Source organism: Emydura macquarii, unplaced genomic scaffold, assembly GCF_026122565.2.
Source record: "Emydura macquarii macquarii isolate MOO-44397 ecotype Brisbane River unplaced genomic scaffold, CSIRO-AGI_Emac_v2 contig_1947, whole genome shotgun sequence".
NCBI lineage: Eukaryota > Metazoa > Chordata > Testudines > Chelidae > Emydura > Emydura macquarii.
The window spans coordinates 279,830-306,620 of NW_027132084.1; the positions used below are offsets into that span (position 1 = coordinate 279,830).

Consider the following 26,791-nt stretch of genomic DNA (forward strand, 5'->3'; position numbering starts at 1 on the left):
TGACTTCAGCAAGGCTTTTGACACAGTCCTACATGACATTCTGATAGGTAAGCTGGAGAAATTCAGGCTTGGTGGAACTACCATTAAGTGAATACATCATTGGTTAAAACACAAACAAAGAGTAATTATTAACAGAATGTCAGATTGGAAAGACACTTCAAGTGGGGATCCATAGGGTTCTGTTCTTGTTCCAGTGTTGTTTAACATCTTTATTAACGACCTGAAGGTAGGAATAGAGAGCATACTGATCAAATTTGCAGATGAAAACAGCTCAGGTAGGTTGCCAGCACTTTGGAGGATAGAGCTAAGATTCAGAGGAATCTTAATAAATTGGACAATGAGGCTATAGACAACAAAATTAAATTCAACAAAGACAAATATAAAGTGCTACACTTAGGGAAGAAAAACCGAATGCACAAATATAGAATAGGGGATAACTGGCCTGGCACCAGCACTGCTGAGAAAGATCTGGGAATTGTGGTGCATCACCACCTCAATATGAGTCAGCAATATGATGGAGTTGCAAAAAAAGCAAATGCAATTTCAGGTTGCATTAACAAAGATATAGCATGCAACTCATGGGAGGTGCTAATACCGCTCTACTCAGTGCTGGTTAGGCCTCATCTGGAATATTGTGTCCAGTTTTGGTCACCAATGTCTAGAAAGGATGCAGAGAAACTGGAAAAGATCCAGAGGTAAGTGACAAAGATGATGAGAAGGATGGAATGGAAGCCATATGAGAATAGGCCTAAGGAACGGATATGTTTAGTTTGGAAAAGAGGAGATTAAGGGGACACATGATAGTGGTCTTTAAATACTTGAAAGGCTGCCATAAAAAAAAAAGATGAAGAAAGTTTGATCTCTTTTGCCACACATGATAGGACAAGAGGCAATGGGTTCAAACTACACCATAGCAGATTTAGACTAAATCTAAGGAAAAACTTCCTAACTGTAAGAACAGTAGGACAATGGAACACTGCCTAGTGGAAGCTCCTTCACTGGAGGTTTTCAAAAGAAGGCTAAATAGCCAACTGTCTTGGATGGTTGAGACAAGAAATCCTGCATCTCGGCAAGGAATTAGACTAGATGACCCTAGGGTCCCTTCTTACCTTGTGATTCTAAATGGAGTAAATCAAGACTACTAAATTAATAACTGGCATAGGCTGGGTTAAAATGTAAGATTGCCGTTGTAGAACGTTAGGAATCAAAAGGATCTTGAAATAGAAGAAAAAAACCTATAGCATTAAAGACAGAATTTAATCACTGAAATTTCACCTCATTCCTGCTTCAGGATTTCACTTTTCAAGTTGCTGAGATGAACAGATTAGTGCTGTAAAATGCTATATCTTTCTTTACTTTTCCACCTTTTTTACAACTATTGGACATGAGGTACACATTAAGGGCCTAATTATCTGAACCTTACAGTGAATAGCCATAATCCCAATAAAATGAATGTAACCACCTCTCGAGTTAGATACAGATCATGGCATGTAATGCCTTGTTTACACTTATAGGAGCATACAGAATACAGGCACTACACATGTAGTTCGATGATGCACTGAAAGTGGGCTATGCCCTTGCTGGTCTCTGCATCGTGCAGCCACGCACAACAGTGAAAGGCTCACTGTGGTGAGGAAAAGCCCTGGGCTTTCCTCTGCCAGAGCTTTTCCCCAGAGTCTTTCATTGCAGCAGAGAAAGGCTCTTGCAGGAGGAGAAGCAGTGCAGGAAGGCTCCAGCAGCAGGACACTACACTGTTAAATATAGCAGTGCAAGCCTGGGAGGCACCACTTCGGCGTATAGTGGGCTGTGTAGGGTACTCTACTCTGCTGTGAATTCCATAGGATTGATGTGTGTAGGACACTCTACCAACCCAAGCCATGCCTCACCATTTGCACTGCTATTTATAGCTACACTGCTAGCATGTACGTTACATGTCACCATAACTCCAGATACAATTTAAGAGTGGCAGAATCTTGTCCAAAATCTCAAGCATACATGGCACTATTTGAAACACTCCTAAAGCAGTTCTATAGTTATTCCTTAATAAATAGATAATACAGTCTGCATTTCATTATGCATGTAGATCCATGTTCGAAAATGCTGAATCAAAGTTTATGAGTTTTACCACACTTTGAAAATCTAATGAAGAATTGCACTGGATTTGAAGTCTCTTCATTCAGCCAGTAGTTTGTTTTCTATATGAATTCCTGGTTTTTTATGCTTTGCAAAACCAAATTTCATGTTGTTCCTTTTAGAAATAACAACGTTGGCTCTGTATCTACTATCTTCTCTACAAATCTTTTTGAAAATGGACCTCACTCTTTTTGTACATTTTTATTTTACAAGGTTATTTTATTGAACTATTTAAACAGAGCGAGATTACGTAGTTTATATTGTTGCACAGCAGCTTGAATCCTTCAGTTGGCGAATGGCCCCTACATAAATAAAACTATATTTGTAAAGCCCTTTGAGATGCCATGAAAAATGCCATATAAATGTTAAATATTATCACTTGGATTTTCAAAGGAGCCTAAGAGAACTGAAAAAGCCAGCCTACCTGTTTAAATGGATAATGTAACTAACTTATTTAATTACAGTTATACTAAATATGGTCAATAAAACAACACATTAGCCAAACAAATCTGTTAAAAAAATTATCATCAGGATTTTATCTAGAATGAAAAATTTAAAGAGGGAAAGTCAAAAATGTAATTGAGCCTAATTTTGAAAACATTGGATGGAAATGAATATAACTTCACTCAAACAAACAAACAGTTATATTTGGACCCAGCAGAGAAGGAGATAGACAGACACAGAGGGAGCTGATAGAAACACAGCTGTGGTCTATGGATGTAGCCTTATTCTTCTGGCAGAAAAACTAAAACTAACACGAAAGTGAGGCGGTGCCTGAGTGAGCACAGAATGCCTAACCATTTAAAGGGACAGAACATCATATTCCTCCACCCGACTTAAAAATACTTAACAAATATATCCATGTTATTGTTTAAATAGTTAACCAAAAATACTACATAACCTATCTAAAAGATGTGGGTGGATTACAGCAGGCTCAGACTCAGGCTCAAACTGCAAAGGATGTTCCTGTATTCTGTGCTTGATCTGCCTCTGGCAGCTGTATGGTTTATAATGCAGACTCACTACTTTGGCTTTATTTGGGAACCTAAAGTACGTGGTCAACCAAGACGGCGACTTGCTCACCCCTCACTGTTCTGTTTAAACAGCTCTGGCAGAAATTGCAGAATTGTTTCTTCTATCTTTGTTCTATTTCTTTGTTCTTTCTTTCTTTGCCTACTTCCCCTCTGTTGCTAGCTGTCTCATGCTGTCCCTTGCAGCAAAAACAGCAGTCTGTCACCTGGTGCCTATCATTAAACTTTTTTCCTGCTTTTATTATTTGTTTAGTTTTTCTTCTTGTTTGGGCAATGGGAGCACTGGACACTTGAGAGACTGTCTCTCTGAATCACCAGTATGTTATATTTGGACCCAGCACAGGAGGAGATAGAAACAGAGGGAGCTGATAGAAACACAGCTGTCTGCTGTAGTGGTAGCTTTATTGTTCTGGCAGCAAAACTAAAACTAACACAAAAGTGAGGCTGTGCCAGGGTGAACACAGAATGCCTAACCATTTAAAGGGGCAAGACATCACACTAATCTTCAATTATTGCTACATAAAAGGAGTCACCTCTCATTTATGTATGGCATAGACAGTCAGTATCTAAAAACTCAAAAAGAACAATATCAATTATTGTAGTATATTAACACATGAGCCCTGTCAAAGGAAGGAAAAGTATTTTACAAAATGGATTATGTAAAGAAAATGGGAATTAATCAAATATACAAAAATTGATGGAGAGAAAACAATGACACTTCCCTAAAATTCTTAAAGCCAAGAATTCTCTTCCTAACCTCATGTGTTATATCTTTTGCTTTTTACACAATATACATAATATGAAAGAACCACATTCACAATGGGGGTCCAAGTAATTGTGTTTACTAAATTGATATAACATGCAAGATCTAGCTACATATGTGCATGGTCCAGTTATACCCTGAAACTCTGACCAGGTTCTTGGGGCTTCTAAAACATAGAAGACGGTGAGAGCCAATAGACAGCTTACAACCTATTTAAAGGAATACTACCAAATTTCTATATACTACAATGAGCAGTACACCAGTGTAATGAACTATACACACTAGATATCATGAGCCATGGAATAGGAAATACAATACAAATATCCCCAGGTTTAAACACACACACTGGCCTTTGTAAGGCACACTGCTATGTGTTGTTCCAGCTTCTCTTTGTGGATATTGAATTAATCCTCAGGTAGAGATTTTCAATAGTTTATGACGACTAAAGTTTGGAGTTGCTACAGTTACTCAATAGTGATTAACAGAAATAGTAATTCTGAACATAATATTTTCATTATAATTTTCTTTTCAGCTTCAGGGTTCACCAAATTTTATTATGATGTCATTAAGCATTTTTGTATAATAAATTTATGATATCATTAAAAACCCAATCATTTCCAAAAGTCAGTGACTGATTTATTAGAACATAGCTTGCAGGCAAAGGTAAAATTTGTAGAAAAGCATATTACTATAGACTGCAGGGAGCATGTAGAATATTGATAATATTTACTCTTTCAGTACTTTCTTTTTCATTCATAATTTTTAGACTTCATACAGTTTCTGTTCTAAGAACCAATATTTGGAAATGTCCAAATTAGAACATTTCCAAGATGCTGATGGAAGTACAGTTTTTGAAATACTGCTGTATATGAATTTTCATTTGCAGAAATTCACTTTATTTTGAAGGTTTGTTTACCTACACTATACAGGGCTAACAAGTAATTTTCTATGAATAATCAGCATTTGTGACTGGCATAATTATTTCCAAAAACAAGGTTACTTACCAGTAACTGGTGTTCTTCGAGATGTGTTGCTCATGTCCATTCCACTATAGGTGTGTGCACGCCTCTGTGCACGGTTACCCGGAACTTTTTTCCCCTTAGCAGATCCCGTAGGGCCAGCTCCGGTGCCCTTTGAAGCCCCCACACATGGCACGTTATAGGACGCACTGCCGACCCTACGCCCCCACAGTCTGTTCTTTCTGCCAACTCCGGCAGTGGGGGGTAGGTTGTGGAATGGACATGAGCAACACATCTCAAAGAATATCAGTTATTGGTAAGTAACCTTGTTTTCTTCTTTGAGTGCTTGCTCATGTCCATTCCACTATAGGTGACTAACATGCAATACTTTTGTAGGTGGGTCGGAGTTACTGGCGAGCTGCTCTCAGCACCACTCTGCTGAATCCCGCGTCTTCTCTTGCCTTCTGGACGATGGCGTAGTGGGCCGTGAAGGTATGCACCGACAACTAGGTGGGAGCTTTCCAGGAAGCACTCTCTCCAGGAAGGCTGTAGATGAGGCTTGAGCTCTGGTTGAGTGCGCTGTGATGGTTCCCAGAACTGGTACCCTCACCTGCTCGTAGCAGAACTTGATGCATGATGTAATCCACGAGGAGATGTTCTGGGTGGAGACAGGTGAGCCTTTCGTCCGGTCGGCCACTGCGACGAAGAGCTGCATCGATTTCCAGAACGGCTTTATATGCTCGATGTAGAAGCCAGGGCTTGTCTCACGTCCAGCGAGTGCCATCTCCTCTCCTCCTCCGAACTGTGAGGTTTGGGAAAAAACACGGGGAGAAAAATGTCTTGATTACAATGAAATTGGGAAACCACCTTGGGTAGGAAGGCCAGATGCAGTCTCAGCTGAACCTTGCCCTTATAGAATAATGTATAAGGGGGCTCCGAGGTCAAGGCCCTAATCTCGGAGACCCTCCTAGTTGAGGTAATGGCCACCAGGAAGGCTACCTTCCATGAAAGCATAAGCAGGGGGCATGAAGCGATGGGTTCAAAGGGGGGCCCCATGAGTGTCAAGAGAACTAGGTTGAGATACCAGGGAGGCACCGGGTCACGGACCTACGGATAAAGCCTTGCCACCCCCTTGAGAAACCTAACCGACATGAGATGGGAGAACAGGGATCTCTCCTCTTGCGGCTGATGGAAGGCCGAAATGGCCACAAGGTGAACCTTCAACGAGGCCAGCGCCAGACCCTGGAGCTTTAGCTGGAGCAGGTACTCCAGGATCACCTGTATAGGTGAGAGGCTGGGCTGAATACCCCAAGACTCTGCCCAACAGGTAAACCGCCTCAACTTAGGCTGATATATGACTTGTGTAGAAGGCTTCCTGCTGCCAAGCAGGACTTGCTGGACCTGCACCGAGCAGGCTCTCTCCCCCTCCGTCAGCCACAGAGTCTCCAGGCCTTGAGGTGCAGGGAGTCCAGGTGCAACAGGCGACCGTGGTCCTGGGATAGAAGTATGTGCCGCCTTGGGAGCTCTGGTCTGCAACCTGGTCCTGGGCCAGGGCCTCAGCGAACCGCCTGAGGGAGTCCCACAAGTTGAAATTATCTCTCTCCAGGAGGGCCTGATGGTTGGCAATCCTAAACTGAAGGCTTGCCGTGGAATAAATCTATCTTTCTCCCAAACAAGTCCAGCTTCTTATTGTCCTTGTTCCTGGGAGTCGACCCTGGTTCACCTTGCCTGTCTCGCTGGTTAGCTGCATCTACTACCAGGGTTCCCGGGGCAGGGTGAGTGAACAAATACTCAAACCCCACTGCTGGGACATAATATTTTTTTTCAGCCACCTTTGATGTAGGGGTGACCGAGGAAGGGGTTTGCCACAGGGCCTTCACAATCTTAAGGACCCCTTCATGGACTGGGAGGGCCACTCGCGCTGGGGCAGTTGCTGCCAGCACATTAAAGAGGCTATCTGTGGCCTCTTTTAGCTCCTCCACCTCCAGCCCCAAGTTGGAGGCCACCTCTTGAGCAGCTCCTGGTGCATCCTGAAATCCTCCAATGGCGCAGAGTGGTCCCAGGAGACTCCCTCGTCAGGTGAGGAGGAAGAGGACTGCAGAGGTGCAGCCTGCTGGTATGCCCCCTCCTGGCGAAGGATTGTACCAGCTGAGGTTCCCTCCAGGGGGTCCGACTCCCCGTCCAAGGAGTGGTGCCAATGGGCCTTCTCTTATGCCGGAGGCACAGACTTCACCCTCGACGACTTAATGGAATGAGGCCCTGGGCCCACCTGGATACCCCAGGGGCCCAATAAGGCAATTGTTGTGGCCATTGTCCTTGGGACCAACCCAGGGCTAACTGTGCCACAGGCTCTGAAGCTTTGTGGGGGCGTCGACTGTGCCCCCTAGGAGACCCAATGTCATCGTCAGGGTCAGAGGCCCTGGACCTGTGGTGCCATGTTCGTCCTCAGTCCCAGACACCCTTCCATGCCGGGGACCGCCCTCTCAATGCCTCTGACCTGGAGGACGATGGAGATTGCCTCCATCACCGACAGTGGTGCCGACAAGCGGGGGCACACTCTGAAGAGCTAGAGGTACCAGAGTGTCGTCTCGGTACCTGTGATTTCCACTGCTGCTTGCCTTGCGGCTCTGCAGACACCTTTGTGACCGAGATCGGCGCCATCCCGAACTCCTCAATACCAAGCCCAATTCCAGCAACCGGGTTCCTTGCTAACTCTGCGTGCCAGATCTTCCTCCGAAAACCGGGTTCCACACTGCCTCGATGCAGGCGAACTCCTCAGTGGCAGGGATCGGGAACTGGAGCTGTCCAAGCGTCTCCTGGCAGACCTCAACCGGTGCCGCCTCCTGGCATGCACTGCCTCCGGTGCCGGGGAGCGACGTCGGTGCCGAGGGGGAGACTCCATGTCCCGTGTCAGAGCAGGTCAGCTCGAGGTCGCCAACCTGGAGCGACTACTAGAAGAGCAGCTCTGCCCTACCCTTGGAGACCGTCCGGTGGGAAATCTTCCTCCCCGTACTGGGGATCTCCTCCAGCATTCCGGGGGAACCAACGTAGGTTTCCCACATAACACCAGCCCCTTCTCCCTCGGCGAGGGAGGAGGTGGGCAGAAGTAGCATAAGCAAAGCCAACAAGGCTCTTGCTGCCTGAAAAGCCTCTGGTGTTGACAGCGTCAGCAGGGGCACTCTCCCACTCCCAGGAGTTGGGGGAGGCTCCCTGACCGGAGATGCAGGCACCAGAGAAGTCTCGACAAGCTGGGTCCGGTGCATCTCTGTACTCGACCCTGCCTGTACCAATGTCACAGGGGAGTGTCCATGCTCCGCGCGCTGCTTCTTTCTCCTCGGTGACAGCAATGTTGTGGGGTGCCTAGTCGAGGGTGGTGCTGACGATGCGCTCTGTACCGAAGTCACACTCGGTACCGAGGCGGAAAGGGTCGGCTCAGATGCCGGGCGGAGTGCTGCCTCCATCAACAGGGCTCTTTCAACCAGATTTCTCGGTTCTTTTGAGTCCTCGGTTTGAAAGCCCTGCAGATCTTGTACTTGTCTTTCTGGGGGCTTCCCCCAGGCACTTCAGGCAGCAGTCATGGGGGTCGCTGAGCAGGAAGGCCTTCCCGCAAGAGGCACACAGCTTGAAGCCTAGCGACCAGGATATGGCCCAGCCCCACGAAGTCCCCGCAGGGACTGTCTTATCTCTAACTACACTTAACAACTACTTAACTAAATAGAACTAAACTCAGAATATCAAACAAGCCCAAACAAGGGGAATAGTGCTTGCTGAGGGCAAGCCTAGTTCCAGCAACTGTCACGAGTGGAAAGAAGGAACTGGGGGGAGGGGAGGGGGTTAGGGCCAGCAGCGCCTCATAGACCGCAGCATGTGCGCGGGGCTCCAGGGGTCGCCGGAGCTAGTCCTACGGGACCTGCTACGGGGAAATAAGTTTTGGGTAACCGTGCACGGAGGCGTGCACACACCTATAGTGGAATGGACATAAGCAAGCACTCAAAGAAGAACCATAACTAGAGTTGCATACAATATACTCAAACTATATTTATTATTTTGACAGCTTGCTCCTAATTGTTTTTCAAAATTAGATATTCCCATGTTTCTTGCAGTAGCTTTTATCAAACCATTATTATTAGCTTGAATACTGAATGATAAACCTTAAAATATACCTCAGAAGTTGGTCCAAATGGCATGCTGGCCAGTATGGGATATGTGGTGATTCCTGGAAAACAGTTCACTCCTCCCTTGACTGTCCTGTTGTAACAGTAAGCCAGTGAAGCAGATCCTCTAAGAGTAGGGCTTCTCCTTGGGTACATTCAGTCCCTACAATATGCTCTTGGATTTAATAGATTCATAGAGTTTAAGGCTGGAAGGGACCATTAGATCATCTAATCTGACTTCCCGTGTATCACAGGCTATTAAGTTTTGGTATTGAGCTCAATAATTTGCATTTGACCAAAGCATGATTTGCCCAGGACTGGAAATTCTTCAGTAGAAGAGTCCTTTGGTCTGCACCTGAACATTACACCTTCTCATGCTGCAAATCAAGAGCATCAAGTAGTGACACAGACCACTCACCTCTTCAGTTCCTACACTACCATGAATCACAAGGATCCAAAAAAGAGGGGAAGGAAGGCGGATAGTGACTACCCATAGGCACCACACATCTTGAAGAAGTCCACATATTATAAAGGTAAGCCACCTTCCTTTCTTTTCTGAGCGCTAGTCACTGTGGGTAATTTCCAAGCAGTCCTTATTTAGGAGGAGGATCCAAGAAAGTAACTGGAGCACAGTCTGTGAGACTGCTGAACCAAAGGATGTCTGACAGTGATGCTAATGAGGCAGCCAGTGCCCTAGCTGAATGAGCTTTGATACCATATGGAGAAGTAGTTTCTGTGAGCTGCTAACAGAAGAGGATGCAGCCAAAGATCCATCTTGAGAATCTCTGAGATGGTCTCCCCCTTCATTCTTTTGGCAAAATAAAAGTCTACAAAATTTCCAAAATGGTTTTGCTTTGATCAAAGTAAAAAGCTAGGGCCCTTTGGACATTCTAGACAATATAATCTCTTGCCATCCCTAGCATTGTGAGGCTTTGGGCAGTTGAATCGTTTGATTCAGAGGGAAGTCTGATTGGACCTTAGAAACAAAAAGGATGTAGTCAAAGGGACAACTTATCTCAGTGGAAGATGGTATACAGCGGATCTTCCATGATGGCACCAATCTCATCTACCCTCCTACCTGAACTAACCTCTGTCAAAAAGGGCTACCTTCTTTGATAAGCATAGGAAGGTGCATGAAGCCAAGGACTCAAATGGCAGCCACACAATTGCTGCTAGTACTAAATTCAGAACCCAGAGATGCACCGGTCAACATACCCGAGTGAAAGTTCTAATATCATCTTTAAGGACTTGAACTGTCATGAGACGAGTGAAAACTGAGTAACTTTCTACAGGAGGGTGAAATATGATGATAGCCACCACACACACACTCAGTAAGCAGACTGAAAGTCCCAGTGTCTTCAGGGACAGGAGGTAGTCAAGGATACAAGAAAGTTCTGGTTCTTCTGGAAAAAGGTGATCTTTCTGGCAAAGCTCTTCCATTTAGCAGTGTAATACTTACATGTAGAACGTTTCTACTATTAAACAAAATGGATTGCCCTTCTTTTGAGCATGTTCGCTCTAAGTATGTTGCCCAATCAAAAACTAGGCTGAGAACCAGAGGGGAGTCATGTTGGGATGGTTGGTTTTGCCCTAATTCTGAGAGTTCTGGGGTTTGGAAGGTGGGGTGGACTAGAACTCAGTGGTACAGCCAGTGGAAATAGTGTCCAGAACCCATCCATTCAAGGTTATGGTCTGCCATTGTAGAAAGAAACAGGCTAGGCAACTGCTGAACTGAGGTATTAAAACAACTGATGAGTAGTCTGAGAGCCATACATCAAAATCCCTTTTTAGAAAACAAATTAGTCTGGAAGGAAGATGTTGATGGAGCTGAGCGCCTGTCTTGTTGCATTCTTGGTGGCTCACAGGATCATTGGTGGTCAAACAGCTGTGTCAGTGGCCAGTATGTCTGTTTTTGCTGTCTCAAGAATTTTCTCCAGGAAGGTGGGAATATATATATATATATATACAATGAGAATCTTTCGGAGAGTGGAGTGTCTTGTCAATTTTCTTGCTGAGGAGAGTGTTCCCATTGTTAACCTGTAATCCCTAATTTGATCTGAGGGTGCAAGATTAAATTATATATCACATGCTAAGGTATATTAAAATAATATGTAAAATACAAGCTATTAGAACTGTATTGTAAGAGGTGCAAGTAAAGAAACAAAATCTGTATAAATATTAAGGTAGGGGCCTAGCAAGCCCGTAAGTAGTTTTGATAGTTAGCTTAATTAGCAATGGAGTTAGCAAGACTACTTAACTTAATACTATAAGATTTAGCATTATTTTGAAATATGTAGCTTGTGATAAATGAGTATACCACAGAAACCTCAAATACAAGATTTCTAGGGGCTTTGGAGGATTTGCATAACCACATTTATGCATCAAAACCATTAGGAAATGTAAGACATAAATAGCTTATATACTAGCAAACAGAACCTTAATTACAGTCCCTTGGAATGACAAATATGGGCAGGTGCTGAGACCTAAATCACATATGGTCCTGGATGTAAGGGGAAAAGTTATAAAAGATAATCAGACCAACGTCTAGTTGGTACACAAGAAACGACCGAACGGTGGAAGACTGAACATGATCAGGTTTTGTGGTAATTTCCACTTTGTCTTCTATGGTTGCTGTTATTTGCCTCTACAAAACTAAGTAAGTGTGTCAGCATTTGGGGATTGCTTTATAATGTATCAGACTAAGGCTGTAAGTATGCACAATCATTTTAATATACCTTTTGTACTCTTTTATTTCCTATGATTTCAATTATGCTTGTCTGTTGTGATCAAAACTTGTAAATTGTACTTGCTTATACTAACCAAAGCTTGTAAACTACCTGTGTTTGCTTCATCAATCTCAAACTCAAGAAAATTTCCCAATTAGCTATCTGAATAATATATTATTTGTAACAAGTGCTTTTGCACTACAAAATAATTGAAATGTAAACCTTTGAAGGGGAGGTCATCTTCCGTTGCTTGCACCTCCTTAGGGAGCACAGATGTCTAATTAGGGGGCTTGTCTCATGACCACAGAGGTTGCTTGTGAGTGGAACGTCAAGTCCACTGCCTTGAATACTGCCTGTAATTACAGACCTGGCCACTAGCTTCCCCTCCTTGTGTATAGCCTCAAATTGATACATACTATCCAGGGGCAGTTTGTCAGCAAACTTTACCAGTCTGTTGTAATTAAGGAAGTTGTAATTTCAACATTAGGGTTTGGTATTTGCAATCCTGAAGAGGAGTTTGGCTGATAAGACCACCTCATGTCCCAACAAGTACAGCCTCTTAAGCCTCTTTACCTGAGGAGATAGCTTGGATGATGGAGTCTATTGCATTCAGTGGTCACCTTGATTACCAGCAAGCTGGGATAGGAAAATAAGTTTTCTGTCCCCTTAAGGGGGACAAAATATCTCTTTTTAACTCTCTTTGGGGTAAGGCACACAGAGGGCCATGGTCTGCCAAATGTCCTTAGCTGGATTTAAGATAGCTTTATTCATGGGTAAGATGACATTGGCAGTATCATTGAGTGGGGATGTCTAGTAACTTGTGTGTTAGGTCCTGCACTTCCTCCAAGGGAATACAGAGCATGTTGGCTAGCCTCCTGAGCAGCACTTGGTATTGCCTGTAATCATTAGGGAGGGAGAGACTGACAGTACCACTTCATCTGGGGATGAGAATGAAAGCCATAAGTGGTTCCAGCAATACCGGATGCTCTGGCTGTGATTCTCAATATCCTACCAGTGCTTCCTCTCTAAATGTTGGAGGGTGAGTATTTCAACTACATGACCCAGTGGTAAGGCTCTCATCTGCCCCAAAGTGGTAACAGAGGGTTATAAGGATAGGAAGGTGGATGGTACGGCGTGTACAAATGTTCTCTCTGGTAAATATAGGTCTTGGATATGGGAGGGTCTCTATGAAGTCTTGGAAATTCTATTTGGGTTAGCCTGTTATGTGTAGTCTCGTCAGAACCAATGGTACTGTCTCTTGCTCCTCCTCTGAGGGTTCCTCTGGGGCCATCAGTGTCACTGTATGAGGGTGGTGCAGCTGAAAGTGGGTCAGAAAGAGTTTCCTGATGTCACAGTACTGCTAGAGTGAGGATCAGGAAGCAGTGGATGAACGGTGATTCAGTGTCCCATAGTAACACTTGTTCTATCAGGATAAAGTACTCCAGATCCAAATACATTGCCAGATCATCTAGAAGGGCATATCTCATTTTCCATCCAGCTGGCTGGAGTCCTCCCTCTCAGGACTGGTGGTGAAGGCATAAGTGTGTGGGATGATACCACTGGTGTAGAGGGTTCTCTCTTCTTTGAGGACTTAAAAGCAAACATCTCTAATCTTTTGTGCTTCTCCTTACCCTCATTGTGTTTCCGCTTAGTGTAGTCTTTCAGTTTGGCTGGGCATTCCACCAATGCTGGTGGAGCACTAGTTGGGAATACTGGCCCATGAGCTGGAGAACAGGAGGGGCTTGTATCCAACAGAGACCTCATGGCTAAGTCCGTGAGGTGCCAGTCAAGCCTGCATGGTTCTACTTAACTACACTAACTTCCATTTTTATATTAACATGCAGAAATAAATGATAGTGCAAGTGATATTAATAGTCCAAAAGAAACATCTTTCCAAATTAACATCTTCAAACAGTTATTAATGGATCAGAATAATAAACAGGTCTGCCATAGGAAGAGAGTAAATTCAGATGCAAAATAAGGTTTTGAAAGAGAAATGTAGAGTCCAAGACTTAACATGATAAATTATAAGGCATGATGAACAAAATATTTCCAAATATACAAAATAATTAACTGCTAATTTCTGGTGTTATGGTCTACTATAGGATACAGATCCCAGATAGAAGATGCATTAGATACTCAACATTACACTCTATCTTCACCAAAAGACAGAAGAAACAGACCATTTAACAATTAACTTTAATTAAACTTTTAACTTTTCAAATGCAAATTTAAACTTAACAAATAAAGCTATTTCATTCAAACAGAGTAAATCTACAAAGCTAAAAGTCAGAAATACCTAAATGAGAGCCTTAACAAACCTATCAAGTTTCATATTTTAGTTTAGTTTTATCCATGTAATTTTACAAAACGAAAATACATAGGAGGACCACGCACGCAGTCAGAGCAATGAAAAATAACTTTTGAGAGTGATGGTCCAGAGTAACATCTTGAATTTACTTTGAAATGCAGAAGAATGAATATAAAGCATGAAAGATATGATATAGAAATTGACCTACTTTTGACATCTCAATTATGATATTTTTAAAACCAGAAGCAATATCTTCTGCAAAACCAAGTAAGTAATAATACTGTTCAACTATTATTTCACTCATTGAAAGTACCAGTACAAAAGATTAAGGCTTCCACAATATATAAACTATCTTCACCCATTACAGTAGCTTATTCCAGGGCAGAACCCCTTGCGGTAAGTAGAAATATAGTGTAGCTTCCACCCATTTAAACACTGACTCATACCACTACTGTTTCCTGTTTTTAATGCTGACGTTCACTAGACTCTCCCCAGATTATTCCACCTTATTATTTATTTATATATTACTAATAACAGGCTTCACACCTTCATAGCAGTCTGTAAAATAAGAGTATGTCTACACTGCACAGTGAAGTCAATTTATTTTAAATCGACTTTCACCTGCTGAATTTTAGAAGTCGGAGGAGCATGATCACACCACGCTCATTGGGTCAGGGGATTGCGTCCCCACTAGCCGTGCTTGGGTCGACAATCAAAGCAGTGCACCGTGGGTAGCTATCCCACAGTGCAACGAACCACAGAGGCTTTTGGGAAGGTTGTCGTCCTCCAATAATGCAATGTACTCCCCACCCCCACCTTGTCCCGGTCCAAACAAACAAACAAAGACGATCTCCTTTTCGCACCATTTTTTCAAACCCTTCACTCTCTGTGAATGGATCCCCGCTCAGCTCTGCACTATTATTGTGACCATCACAAACACCTCATGACTAATTCTGCAGTGTTTTCAGGGGCGAGAAAGGAGTTGCAGCACTGAAAATTGCGATGTTACAGAGGCCACCTTGCTACAAGCCATAGAACGAAACAATTCCTGTTTGCTGCAAGCTGTTAGACAACATCTGCAGTCAGTGAAGCACCACTTCTGGTCCCGGGAAACAAGCACTGACTGGTGGGATTGCATCATTATGAAGGTGTAGGTTGATGAGCAGTGGCTGCAGAACTCTTGAATGCAAAAAGCCACTTTATTTTAACTTTGCGGAAAACTCTCCCCAGCCCTGAAACGTATGAATACTCACTTGACACCAGCTTTGACAGTGGAGAAGAGAGTGGCCATCGCTCTGTGGAAGTTAGCAATGCCAAACTGCTACCAGTCAGTTGGAATCAATTCTGAGTCAGTAAATCCACCATGGGAGCAGCTGTGATACAAGCGTGCTGGGCTATTAATAGACATCTGCTAAGAAGGGTAGTGACTTTGGGAAACGTGAAGGACATAGGGAAGTCTTTTCCACAATGGGGTTCCCAAACTGTGGGGGGGCCATAGATGGCACAAACATCTCTATCTTAGCCCCAGACCACCTTGTCACAGTGTACATAAATCAAAAGGGATATTTCTCAGTGGTGTTGCAGGCCCTTGGGGATCACATGGGACACTTCATTGACATCAGTGTGGGGTGGTCTGGAAAGGTACATGAAGCGTACATCTTTAGGAACTCAGGTCTGTTCAAAAAGATGGAGGTGGGCACTTTCTTCCCTGACCAAAAAATAAATATTGGTGATGTTGAAATGCCAATAGTGATCCCGGGTGATCCTGCCTACCCCTTGCTCCCCTGGCTAATGAAGCCCTACACTGGGCACCCGGACAGCAAGTAGCAGCATTTTAATAATAGGCTCAGCAAGTGCAGAATGATGGAGATGCATACTTTATGTGGTCGACGTAAGCCGCATCACGTCGACCCACATTGTCAGTGTAGACCAGGCCTCAGACCCTGATTCTAAAGCACTTGTTGCACTCTCCTGACTTATAACAGATAGGGTACATTTTAGCAAAATGAATCAAGTCATACAAGCTCTGTACCTCCTCTCTATATCACAGGTTTCAATTAAAAAAGGCTAATGGGGGTGGGGAATAGACAACCTCATGCATTTTCTCTACTTGAGAGTGTCCCTTAAAGAAGTTCTGTGCTGCTAGCCTCAACTTCGGTTTCACTGTATGATTTTTTAAATATGCAACAAAGTCTAACAGTATACTTTAACCAACACATCCTAAAAACGAGATAAAAAAAACCTTTGCCTGTAAAACCCCTCCTTCTACATCATGACTACAGTACGAAGTAGAATGCAGTGCACTGAAGGCTGAACCACTCTTACCTAATCTAATGCTACTATCTTACCTTTACATGACTGAAATCACCAACTTTGCTGCTTTCCGTTGGATTGATAGGTTTGCTCTCTACTCGTGGTTTGACAATCTGTCGGAAAGGACTGGAAAGCGGAAGTCCACTAACACTTATTCCATCTAGAAAAAAAAGAAAGGATCAGAATTTTGGGAAGAGAGGGGAAGGGGTTCAAGTTCTAAGTAATATTCCATACTGTCTTCATCTAAAATAGCCCTAATACAGTATCAAATGAAGAGGAAACAAATCAGGGAATGAAACATAACCTATTTCTCCACTGCAAAAAAAGTTAAAGAAAAGATGTGGTCACAATTTCGGTCCTGATCCAATACTAACTAAAGGCAATAGGAAGCCTCCCATTGACTTTAGTGGGCTTTAGATGATATTCTCTAGTTAGCTAAATTGCTACATTATAACTCAATACAATCCACAAGAAAGGAGGATAGCAGGAAAAGGTACAAAAGAAGGTTTATAGTATCCCCCAGATTTAAGGTTAGACTGGTGCTTATTAAATTAAACGAGAGATGCAGAAGATGGGATTTCTTCCTTTATGATTATAATGAAAAAAGGCAATCAACTTCTTAACTCTTGTAGCATAACTTCTACATGATGCCTGAGGAATCCCTTTTCATGTCTATTTTAATAGGGAGAATGAAATAATAGCTTGACGTTTTCTACAGATTACTGACAATGGGATGCATAAACAGAATGGGAATTTCAAAATATGACCATTTATAAAGTAATACAAATTCAAAATGAAAACCTAAGTTGTGTATTGCAGTACTCAACTCAAAACTGAATGAGAAGTACAGATTTTCAGAGCCACATTCTCAACTTTATATTTTACTAGTAGCCAGTGTATACTAGTTTATATGTATGTACAATAATCAAAAGAAATGTCAACAAAACTTTTACTATTAATAAACTCGTACCTTACTGAAAGGAAACTCACAAATCCCATTCATTTTAATTGTAATTGGGATTTTCATTCTATTAAAGACTACCTACTAAGCACAAATCACTAAAATATATGGGGAAATGATTATTAAGAGAGAAAGGTCAGAAATGAAAGAAACGTCAAGTGATTACAAATATTTTAATATGCAGTAAGCAGTGTATTCACAACTCAACATGCTGAGTTTTAGCTGCATAAGTACGACTAATGCTAAAAGTTTCAAGAAAAGAAAAATCTGTTGTGCATAAAGCAACAAATAATTTCATACCACAGATCAAATCCAAAGTGAAGCTAAGACTTACCACAAAAGCCATTTACATCAAAGTATAGGAGTACTAATAATATAATACAATACAGTACAATATATGCAACAAACCATAATAAAAGGAAAAACTGCAATCTTCTCATGTGAAAGATTGGAAGTAGTGTGCTGACTTTGAGTGCACCAGCAACAATAAATATAAGAGCTTACTTGTTACCAATTTAAGGTGAACTGGTGTACCTTATGTAGTCTCAAATGTATAAACATAGCATTAAACCCCATTTCAGCGTCTCTGAACAAAATTCCAGCATAAGAGCCCACTTGATCTGGTAAACACATTGCTGTATTTTAACAACAGAAAAATTGACAAAAGTTTCTATATTTGTGCATATAAATAAAATACTTTCCATTTTTCTCACATTTTAAAAAAGAATTTACACTTGTCATTGCTGTGCACAGGCTACTTTACCTACAGCTGTACAAATTGGAAAAAATGAAGAGCCAAATGCTGAGTCAGTGTCAAAGTCATTCTGATATCTTCTCTCTTCAAAAATAACCCCCGTCAAAATTTACTTGTCATATCAGAAACCTTATTTCCATAAAAGTAATATTCAGGTCTTTGCCTCCCTACAGGTGCATGACCCAAAAGCTGAAACCAGGAAGAAAACTGCAGTGTGCAACTTGTGCGCCCCACTTATGTCTCATTTCATAGGCCTGGCCCACACTACGAACTTAGGTCGACAGAAGCCGCCTTACATCAACCTAATAATCTATGTGTCTTCACTACCAAGTCTCTTCCGCTGACCTAACTTGCCTGCAATGTTGATTTAAAAACTCCACCTCTGCAAGAGGCATAGGGCTTAATTTGATGTTGATGGTTCAACAGAGAGAGAATGTAAATGCAGCATTATCTAAGTCAACTGAATTGATATCCAGGAGCTGTCCCAAAGCATTCTCTGCTGTGATCGCTCTGAAGATCATTTTCAACTCTGCTGCACAGTTGCTAGATACACAGGAAACAGTTATTCCCCTGTTAAAGTCCTGGGAAATTCTGAATTCCCATTTCCTGTTTGATCAGCATAGAGAGTTCACTAGTGCAACTGATCATGGCAACTCAACGCCCCAAACACACTCCAGCCTGGAGTACACAGGAGGTAGTGGATTTATCAGTCTTTGGGGAGAAAAGTCTGTGCAGGAACAGCTCCGATCCAGCCAAAGAAACAGACATCTATGAAAAAACACACAGGGTCTGGGGGAGAAGAGCTACAGCATAGACACACAGCAGTGCCGCATGAAAATCAAAGAATTTTGGCAGGTGTACCAGAGGACAAGGGAAGTGAATAGTCATTCTGGTTCTATACCACAGACATACCGCTTTTACAAGAAGCTGAATGTGATTCTCGGTGGCGACCCCTCACTACCCCCAAAAACAGTGTGGACATCTCCCTTGAGTAAGAGTCCTGGGACATTTCAGGAAACAACAAGGAGAACATTCTAGATGAGGAAAAGCAGGAGAAGGAGAATGGGAGACCAGCGAATGGGGCATCTATTCTCCCAGAGACCCAGGAGCTATTTTTGACTGTGGAGCAGTCCGGCCGGTCACAAGACAGCATGGAGACTGAGCGCAATGCTGGGGAAGACACCTCTGGTGAGTATTCAATTCCAATCAAACTGTAGAGGTTGCATGCTGTTCTATTTTATATGTAATATGAAGAAAAAGTGAGATGCAGTGAATAACTGCTTCCCAATGACCGCTCCAGCTACGCAGAGGGTGTCCCCCAGAAAAGATTGTTTATGTGCACAGAGATGGCTCGGGAATCCGCCACAGAGATCTCCAAGAAACTTTCATGGAGGTACTCTAATTCTTTGCAGAAAATTTCTGGGGCGGGTGGGGGGGGGGTGTTGGGGGAGGATGCCCTATTTCTTCCATCTCAGTAGGAAACTTTCCCACACCACTCCAGTATTATTTCTGCTGGCATCATTGCAGTACACTGTACAGAAATATAAGCACCAGGTCTGTACCCAGACACTTACAGCATGTGCTCCCTTGCTGCCTCTGTTACCCTCAGGACACTAATATCATACAGGATCACCTAGGGAAGATGGTGAAAGTTTTCATTACAAGTACTTGTACTGCGAACAATACAGCATGTGATCCCCACCCATGGCAATTTCCAGGTCTCTCAACCATAGTTTCCCAAATATGCCGGTGGTGTGGTTGGCAGGAATCAGCACTGACCTCAGAATCTGCAAGTCCAGGGTGACTTCTACCAGGAGAATTAAGGGAAGGCAGGAGTGGGGCTCCTGTGTTTTCTCACGGCCGGAAACTCCCCCACCCTCACCCCAGAAACTACCTCACCCTCACTTCACTGCCTCAAACAAAGACCACAATTTGGGAGGCTTAACTCTGATCCCTGATCCAGGCATTTCACTGCTTTATCCAGGGGGGCTGAAGGTGGTGGAATGCTGGTGTGCCCGAATCATGGCTGTGTGCATGACTAACGAGGCCAGTATTGGCAGAGAGAGAACAGAAAGTCAGTCCCCTTTAGCTGTCACAAAGTTCCTTTGTTTCACTCTCTTGGGCATAGGGAAGCAGGATACCGGCATGTGTCACACTGCCTGTGCAGACTGCAGAATGGCGTCATGAATGGGCAGAGCGATACGCGTCAGTCCCTGGAGATGGAGAATGTTCAGCAGTTGATCCTGCTGGTCCTGGACCTCTTCCAGGGGAATTCCCAAGTCAAGACCACCTTCTGTAGCAGCTCCTGATACTTGTGGGGGTTGTCACAAGGTGAAAGAGTCTGTGAGATCAGGACCTCACCCAAAGAGGAGGAGGCTTCCTTTAGAAGCCGTGGTATCAGCAGTGCTGGGCTGAGCTTCAGATCCTCCTCCGGGTCTGAGGCAAGCTGGTATGATGCCACCAACGATGGGTACAGTCAGTGATAAGGATCCCATGAGTCTGGGTCCTGATGGTACTGCAGAACCCATGGATATGGGTATCACACAGGAGAGCCTAGAGTGTAGTGGGTTGAAAGGGTAGGCATGCCCAGGAGTTTGCACTACACCTGGAGACTGGGGAGAAGGACAGTTTTTCTGCCGAGAAGCCCTCTGAATCTGTAGAAGCCTCTAGAAGTAGCAGAGCCATCGGTGCAAGCGGTACCATGACCGATGGAGTGGCTCATCTGCTGGTATAGGTGGCTGCATGGCTGAGAGAAGTGACGAGGGTGGGTATAGCAGTTCAAGATGGGAGGCAGGGACCAAGGAATCCATCCAGCCCTGTGCCCACTGAACTGAGGAGGGGTACGTGGAGGGGAGCTCAGAGAATCCCACCACAGTAGAGAAGCATGCACAGGCTATCGTGGCCCTTGGTCAGAGCAGGAGATGGCAGTGCCAGCGGGTCTTGCTTCCACTTTGCCTTGCCTCCATGCTTTAGGGAGTGGCCCTGCAGGGTCATCACGCAATGTCTCACCTGACCAAGCCTGGCTTGGGGATGGAACGCAATGCATTGGAGCGGCCCGCAACGGGGATCTGCTGTGGTGTTCATGACAGTGCTTGCGGCTCTCCTTATGTGCCTTCTCCCATCTCAGTAGTGCCAATGGATCTGGGCATGAAGCCCAGGGCGGAGTGTTCACTGCCAATAAGGGGTGGTGCACCATCAGCAAGCGGAGGTGCAACATTGGCACCAATAATCCAAGGTAGTACTCTGCACAAGGCCAGAGCGACTCTGTCATGAGGAACCCATGGAGACATAGAAGTCGAATATCACGGATCCTGGATGGGAAGGACTTACGGATATTGCAGCGGGCAACCAGCTGTACCTTACCCCGTCGGTAGAGATAACACGTGTGCTCGTCACTCACGTAGAATGAGCAAGGGGCTATTATATACACTAACTAATGCATTTACAGAAGTAAGAAGAAGAAGCAGAACACTATCTATCTACAACAGACTATGAGCACAGAGATGGGATTCTGACTCCAATCATGCAGTAATAGATATCTGAGGGCACGTTGTCCCACTAGCCCTCTTGTAACCTCGAATGCAGCACGTGGAGATGTAAGAAGACCATGTGGGTCAATGAATACTGCTGCTGAAAAAATTTCCAGCTCTGACAAGCACCCACATTTGGAAATCATATAGGGACCATCCTTCGAAGAAGCAGTCTTAATTTTGCATATTTTTTCTTGCAATCTAAGGAAATTTAAAAATCTCATTATTTAAGCCAGGGGTGTCAAATTCACTTGCTATGGCGGGACAGATTTGAATTAAGTGTACTTCAAGTGGGCCATATATACCATAAATCAAAATACTAGGCACTTTTGGAGCGCTGTGTCTTGTGCACACAGCACTCCACGCGCTGCCGCCAGAGTACACAGATTTAGTGGCAGCATGTGACGCCGCGAGATCTCGCAGCATTGTACCTTCTGGCAGCAGCGCGCAACGCCGCGAGATCTTGCGGCGGCGTACCTTCTGGTGGCAGCACGCTACGCCGCCAGAGAGTACAATGCCATGAGATGTCGTGGCAGCGCACTGCTGCCAGGGGCCGGACCAAAAAGGTTGGTGGGCCGGATGTTTGACACCCCTGATTTAAGCAAGTCTCATGATTTTTTGGGGCCTGACTCATATTTTTTGGAACTGGCAATATTGGATAATATATTTATTTTATCATTATAATCTTATTTAGTATATTTTATTTGCTCCTTACTTCAGTCTCTCCTTAGAGGAACACAAATATAGCATTAGAATTGTGATCAAATTTTCAAAACCCCCATATGTTCAAAATTAAGGAGGCTGACTTCACCCAACCTTGGTGTTATGAATAATGCATAATATACACAAATAAAAAGTTAGCTAGACATCTCAAACAAAAAACAAATAATTTGCACAACATGTGGTATAGTTCAGAATCCTGACCTGAGGAGGGAAGAAATTCCTTAGCACAGAAATCATTAATACTATAAGCTTTTAAATGAAAAATCTGTGTGTCTCTGGCTGCTGGCAAAAATAATATAGTAAAGATGCAATAACTGCAGACAGTACAAGATTGAATTATTTAAAGTGGAAACTAAAATAGCTGCTTAAAGAAAAAGCAACGGAGATTTCTGTTTCCCAAACTCCTATCTAGGCCCAACATAATAAAAATCTGACAGATGGTCATTAGAAGAGCTCTGTGTCAGCTCAAAAGCTTGTCCCTTTCACCAACAGAAGTTGGTCCAACAAAAGAAATTACCTCATCTATCTTGTCTCTCAGATGGTCAGTAACAAGAGCCTCGATCACGGTTTCCCACGTTTCTCATATCCGCGTCTCCACAGCAGAAAGATGGTTAGTAAAGATACACTTTCTTTGGTGGAAGCAAATAAACCACTTCAAGCACAAATGTCTACAGTTAGTATTAATACCACCAGCACCTGCTCAAAAAAGATTTGGGGATTGCCTTGAAAATGTACTTTCTGCACACACACAAAAAAAAAAAAAAAAAAGGGGGGGGGGGGGATCTAAAATAGGGCCACTGCCCCAGATTAGCCTATGATCAGATAGAGGTTACATCAGGTGTAGCCTCGTCTCACTAAAGCTCAGTCTCTGCCTTCCCCAGCTGAATATTAGTAAAACAACTCTATGTCCAAAAGCCGACATGGCTCAAGTGTTGACAACAATTTTGTAATACCTTAAAACATTTAGATTGCTCACCAGAATTATGCAGGAATCACCACAAAAAACCCTCTTCATTGTAAATAATGGGAATTGTATAATGTATTTCAGTATCTCATGTCCTGAGAAATCTCAATAAATTACTACTGAAAGATTCAGAGGGGAAGCCATGTTAGTCTGAACATCAACTCATCAACATGCAAGGCACTGAATTTAGACGAATGAAATGGAAATCTACCAGCTTCATGAAAAAGCTTCCACAGCTACAAACAGACATCTTTCTTTCCAGGTGAAAATAAACAGACATCATACCAAATGGACTGAAGGTAAAAAGTCCATTATGATCGACAGACTACAGAAACTATAGTGAGAGATTATGTCCCCCACACTCAAAGAAACTACAAAACCATCTGATCAGCATCTTGCACAGTAAACAGAAGAAGATCAAGAAAGAGCTCTCAATACTGGAGACTCTCATAAAAACCAAACCTCCCAACAAACTTCCACATGGCTTATCTTTACTAACACTTTGCTTCTCTACAGAAGAAAAAAGACACTAAACTATCTAAATTCCTACATGCTACATGGGACCACAACAGTGATACCCTTCACTCACCCAACAATACTGTAAATCTATCCAGCTACACACTTATCCCAACAGAAGAGTCTGTTCTATCTCGGGGACTCTCTTTCTCCCCATCACCTGCATGCACATGATACAGTTCTGCAGTGACTTAGAAGCCTACTTTCGCCGTCTCCAACTCAAGGAATATTTCCACCACACCACTGAACAGCACACTAACCCTCAGATACCTTCCCAACAACACTACAAGAAGAACTCTGCATGAATTCCTCCTGATGGTTAAAACCACAGACTAGACTTTTACATAGAACGCTTCCGCCCACGTGCACAAGTCAAAATTATAGACAAGCAGCATCACTTGCCCCATAACCTCAGCTGTGCAGGATGCAACGCCACCCACAGCCTCAAAAACAACTCTGACATTATAATCAAAGAAGCTGACAAAGGAGGTGCGACAGTCGTCATGAATAGGTCAGATTATGAACAGGAAACCGCTAGACAACTCTTCAACACCACATTCTACAGGCCACTGTCCTCTGATCCCACTGAGGAATACCAAAAGAAACTACACCATCTGCTCATAAAACTCCCTGAAGAAGCACAGGAACTAATATACACAGATACATCCCAAGAGCGCCAAACAGAGATATTCTATCTGCTACCCACAACCCACAAACCGGGGAATCCTGTGTTGATTCTGGACGCTTTGTGATCAGTGTGGATACTAGAGAGACATGGTACTCCCAATATGCAGATCAATAAGGTTTAATGTGCAAGGTTTTCTATAAATATACTAGTTAGATACAAAGCATAAAATTAACTACAATATATCATACTCACTAAGCTGGAGAGCTAAGCAATCACTCAGAAGGCTGTATACAGGAACTGCTTTCTTCAGGGGCTCCACCAGGGAGTCAGTGAATCCTCTGGTCCGACCAGCAGCACCTCCCGCGAAGTCAGGTGTTGATGGAGCGCCCCCCTTTTTCTAAATGGTGGCTACTTATACCCTTCCATAAACAACCTTCACCTAATTATCTCTCTCGTTATCATATATGTTAATTACCTACATTGGGGTTTCCACCCTTAAGTATATTCCATTCTCACCATGATAATTGGGGCCGTCAAAACAACATCCGGTGATAGGAGGGGTGGAGTAAAAATATGCCCCTTGGCAATAAAATAGTGTACCCCCAGACGTTCAAGGGTAACTTGTTGTTCCCATCACTGTTATCTATGTGCAGCTGCAAGCAATACAGTATCCGTATTTTGTCTTATGTGCTGTGGTATGCAGAAACAGACATCTATAAGGTTATTCAGTCTCTGCCAACTGGAAGATGTCATGCTACACGGGTCAGAATAGCCAAGCAAGCAACTGAAGCTATGCTAGGCCTGTAGGACAGTGGTCAAGCAACTCAAATTGTACTGGGCCTCCAACATCCTGGATGCCCCATCATCTCGGGCATTGGCACTCTTACAGCAGGGTTATCAGACTATGTGGACTCTCTCCTCAGGCCCTACGCTACTAGTACTCCTAGCTATCTTCAGGATACTACCGACTTCCTGAGAAAACTACAGTCCATTGGTGATCTTCCAGAAAACATCATCCTTGCCACTATGGATGTAGAAGTTGTCTACACCAACATTCCACACAAAGATGAAATACTAGCCATAAGGAACAGTATCCCCGATAATGCCACAGCATACCTGATAGCTGAACTTTGTGACTTTGTCCTCACCCACAACCATTTCAGATTTGGAGACGATTTATTCCTTTAAGTCAGCGGCATGGCTATGGGTACCCGCATGGCCCCACAGTACGCCAACATTTTCATGGCTGACTTAGAACAACGCTTCTTCAACTCTCGTTCCAAAGTGCCCCTCCTCTACCTACGCTACCATTGATGACATTTACATCATCTGGACCCATGGAAAAGAGCCCCATAAAGAATTCCACCAGGATTTAAACAATTTTCACCCCACCATCAACCTTAGCCTGGACCAGTCCACACAAGAAAACCACTTTCTGGACACTATAGTGCAAATAAGTGATGGCCACATAAACACCACCTTATACCAAAAACCCACCGACCGCTATACATACCTACATGCCTCCAGCTTCCACTCAAGACACACCACACAATCCATTGTCTACAGCCAAGCCCTAAGATACAACCGCATTTGCTCCAATCCCTTAGACAGAGACAAACATTTCCAGGATCTCTATCAAGCATTCTTAAAAGTACAATACCCACCTAGGGAAGTGAAGAAACAGATTGACAGAGCCAGATGGGTACCCAGAAGTCACCTACTACAGGACAGACCCAACAAGGAAAACAACAGAACATCACTGACCATCACCTACAGCCCCCAGCTAAAACCTCTCCAACACATCATCAAGGATTTACAGCCTATCCTGGAAGACAATCCCTCACTCTCACAAACCTTGGGAGGCAGGCCAGTCCTCGCTTACAGACAGCCGCCCAACCTGAAGCAAATACTCACCAGCAACTGCACACCATACAACAGAAACACTAACTCAGGAACGTATCCTTGCAACAAACCCCGTTGCCAACTCTGCCTGCATATCTACTCAAGTGACACCATCAAAGGTCCTAACCACATCAGCCACACCATCAGGAGTTCGTTTACCTGCACATCTACTAATGTGATATATGCCATCATGTGCCAACAATGCCCCTCTGCCATGTACACATTGGCGAAACCAGACTGTCTCTATGCAAAAGAATAAATGGACACAAATCAGACATCAGGAATGGTGACATTCAAAAACCAGTAGGAGAGCATTTCAATCTCCCTGGACACTCAGTAACAGACTTGAAAGTTGCCATACTTCAACAAAAAAACAAACTCCAGCACGAAACTGCAGAACTGGAACTCATATGAAAACTTGAC

General features: G+C 43.6%; 1 protein-coding gene across 3 annotated transcripts in view; it reads right to left on the reverse strand.

The window, feature by feature from the left end:
• Positions 1–26,791, reverse strand: part of TRAPPC9 (trafficking protein particle complex subunit 9) — a 420,270-nt gene that overhangs the window by 232,590 nt on the left and 160,889 nt on the right. For all 3 annotated transcript variants that reach the window (XM_067558312.1, XM_067558311.1, XM_067558313.1), the window contains one exon: positions 16,426–16,550. In XM_067558312.1, the coding sequence (XP_067414413.1) occupies positions 16,426–16,550 (125 nt within the window). The remainder of the gene's footprint in view (positions 1–16,425; positions 16,551–26,791) is intronic.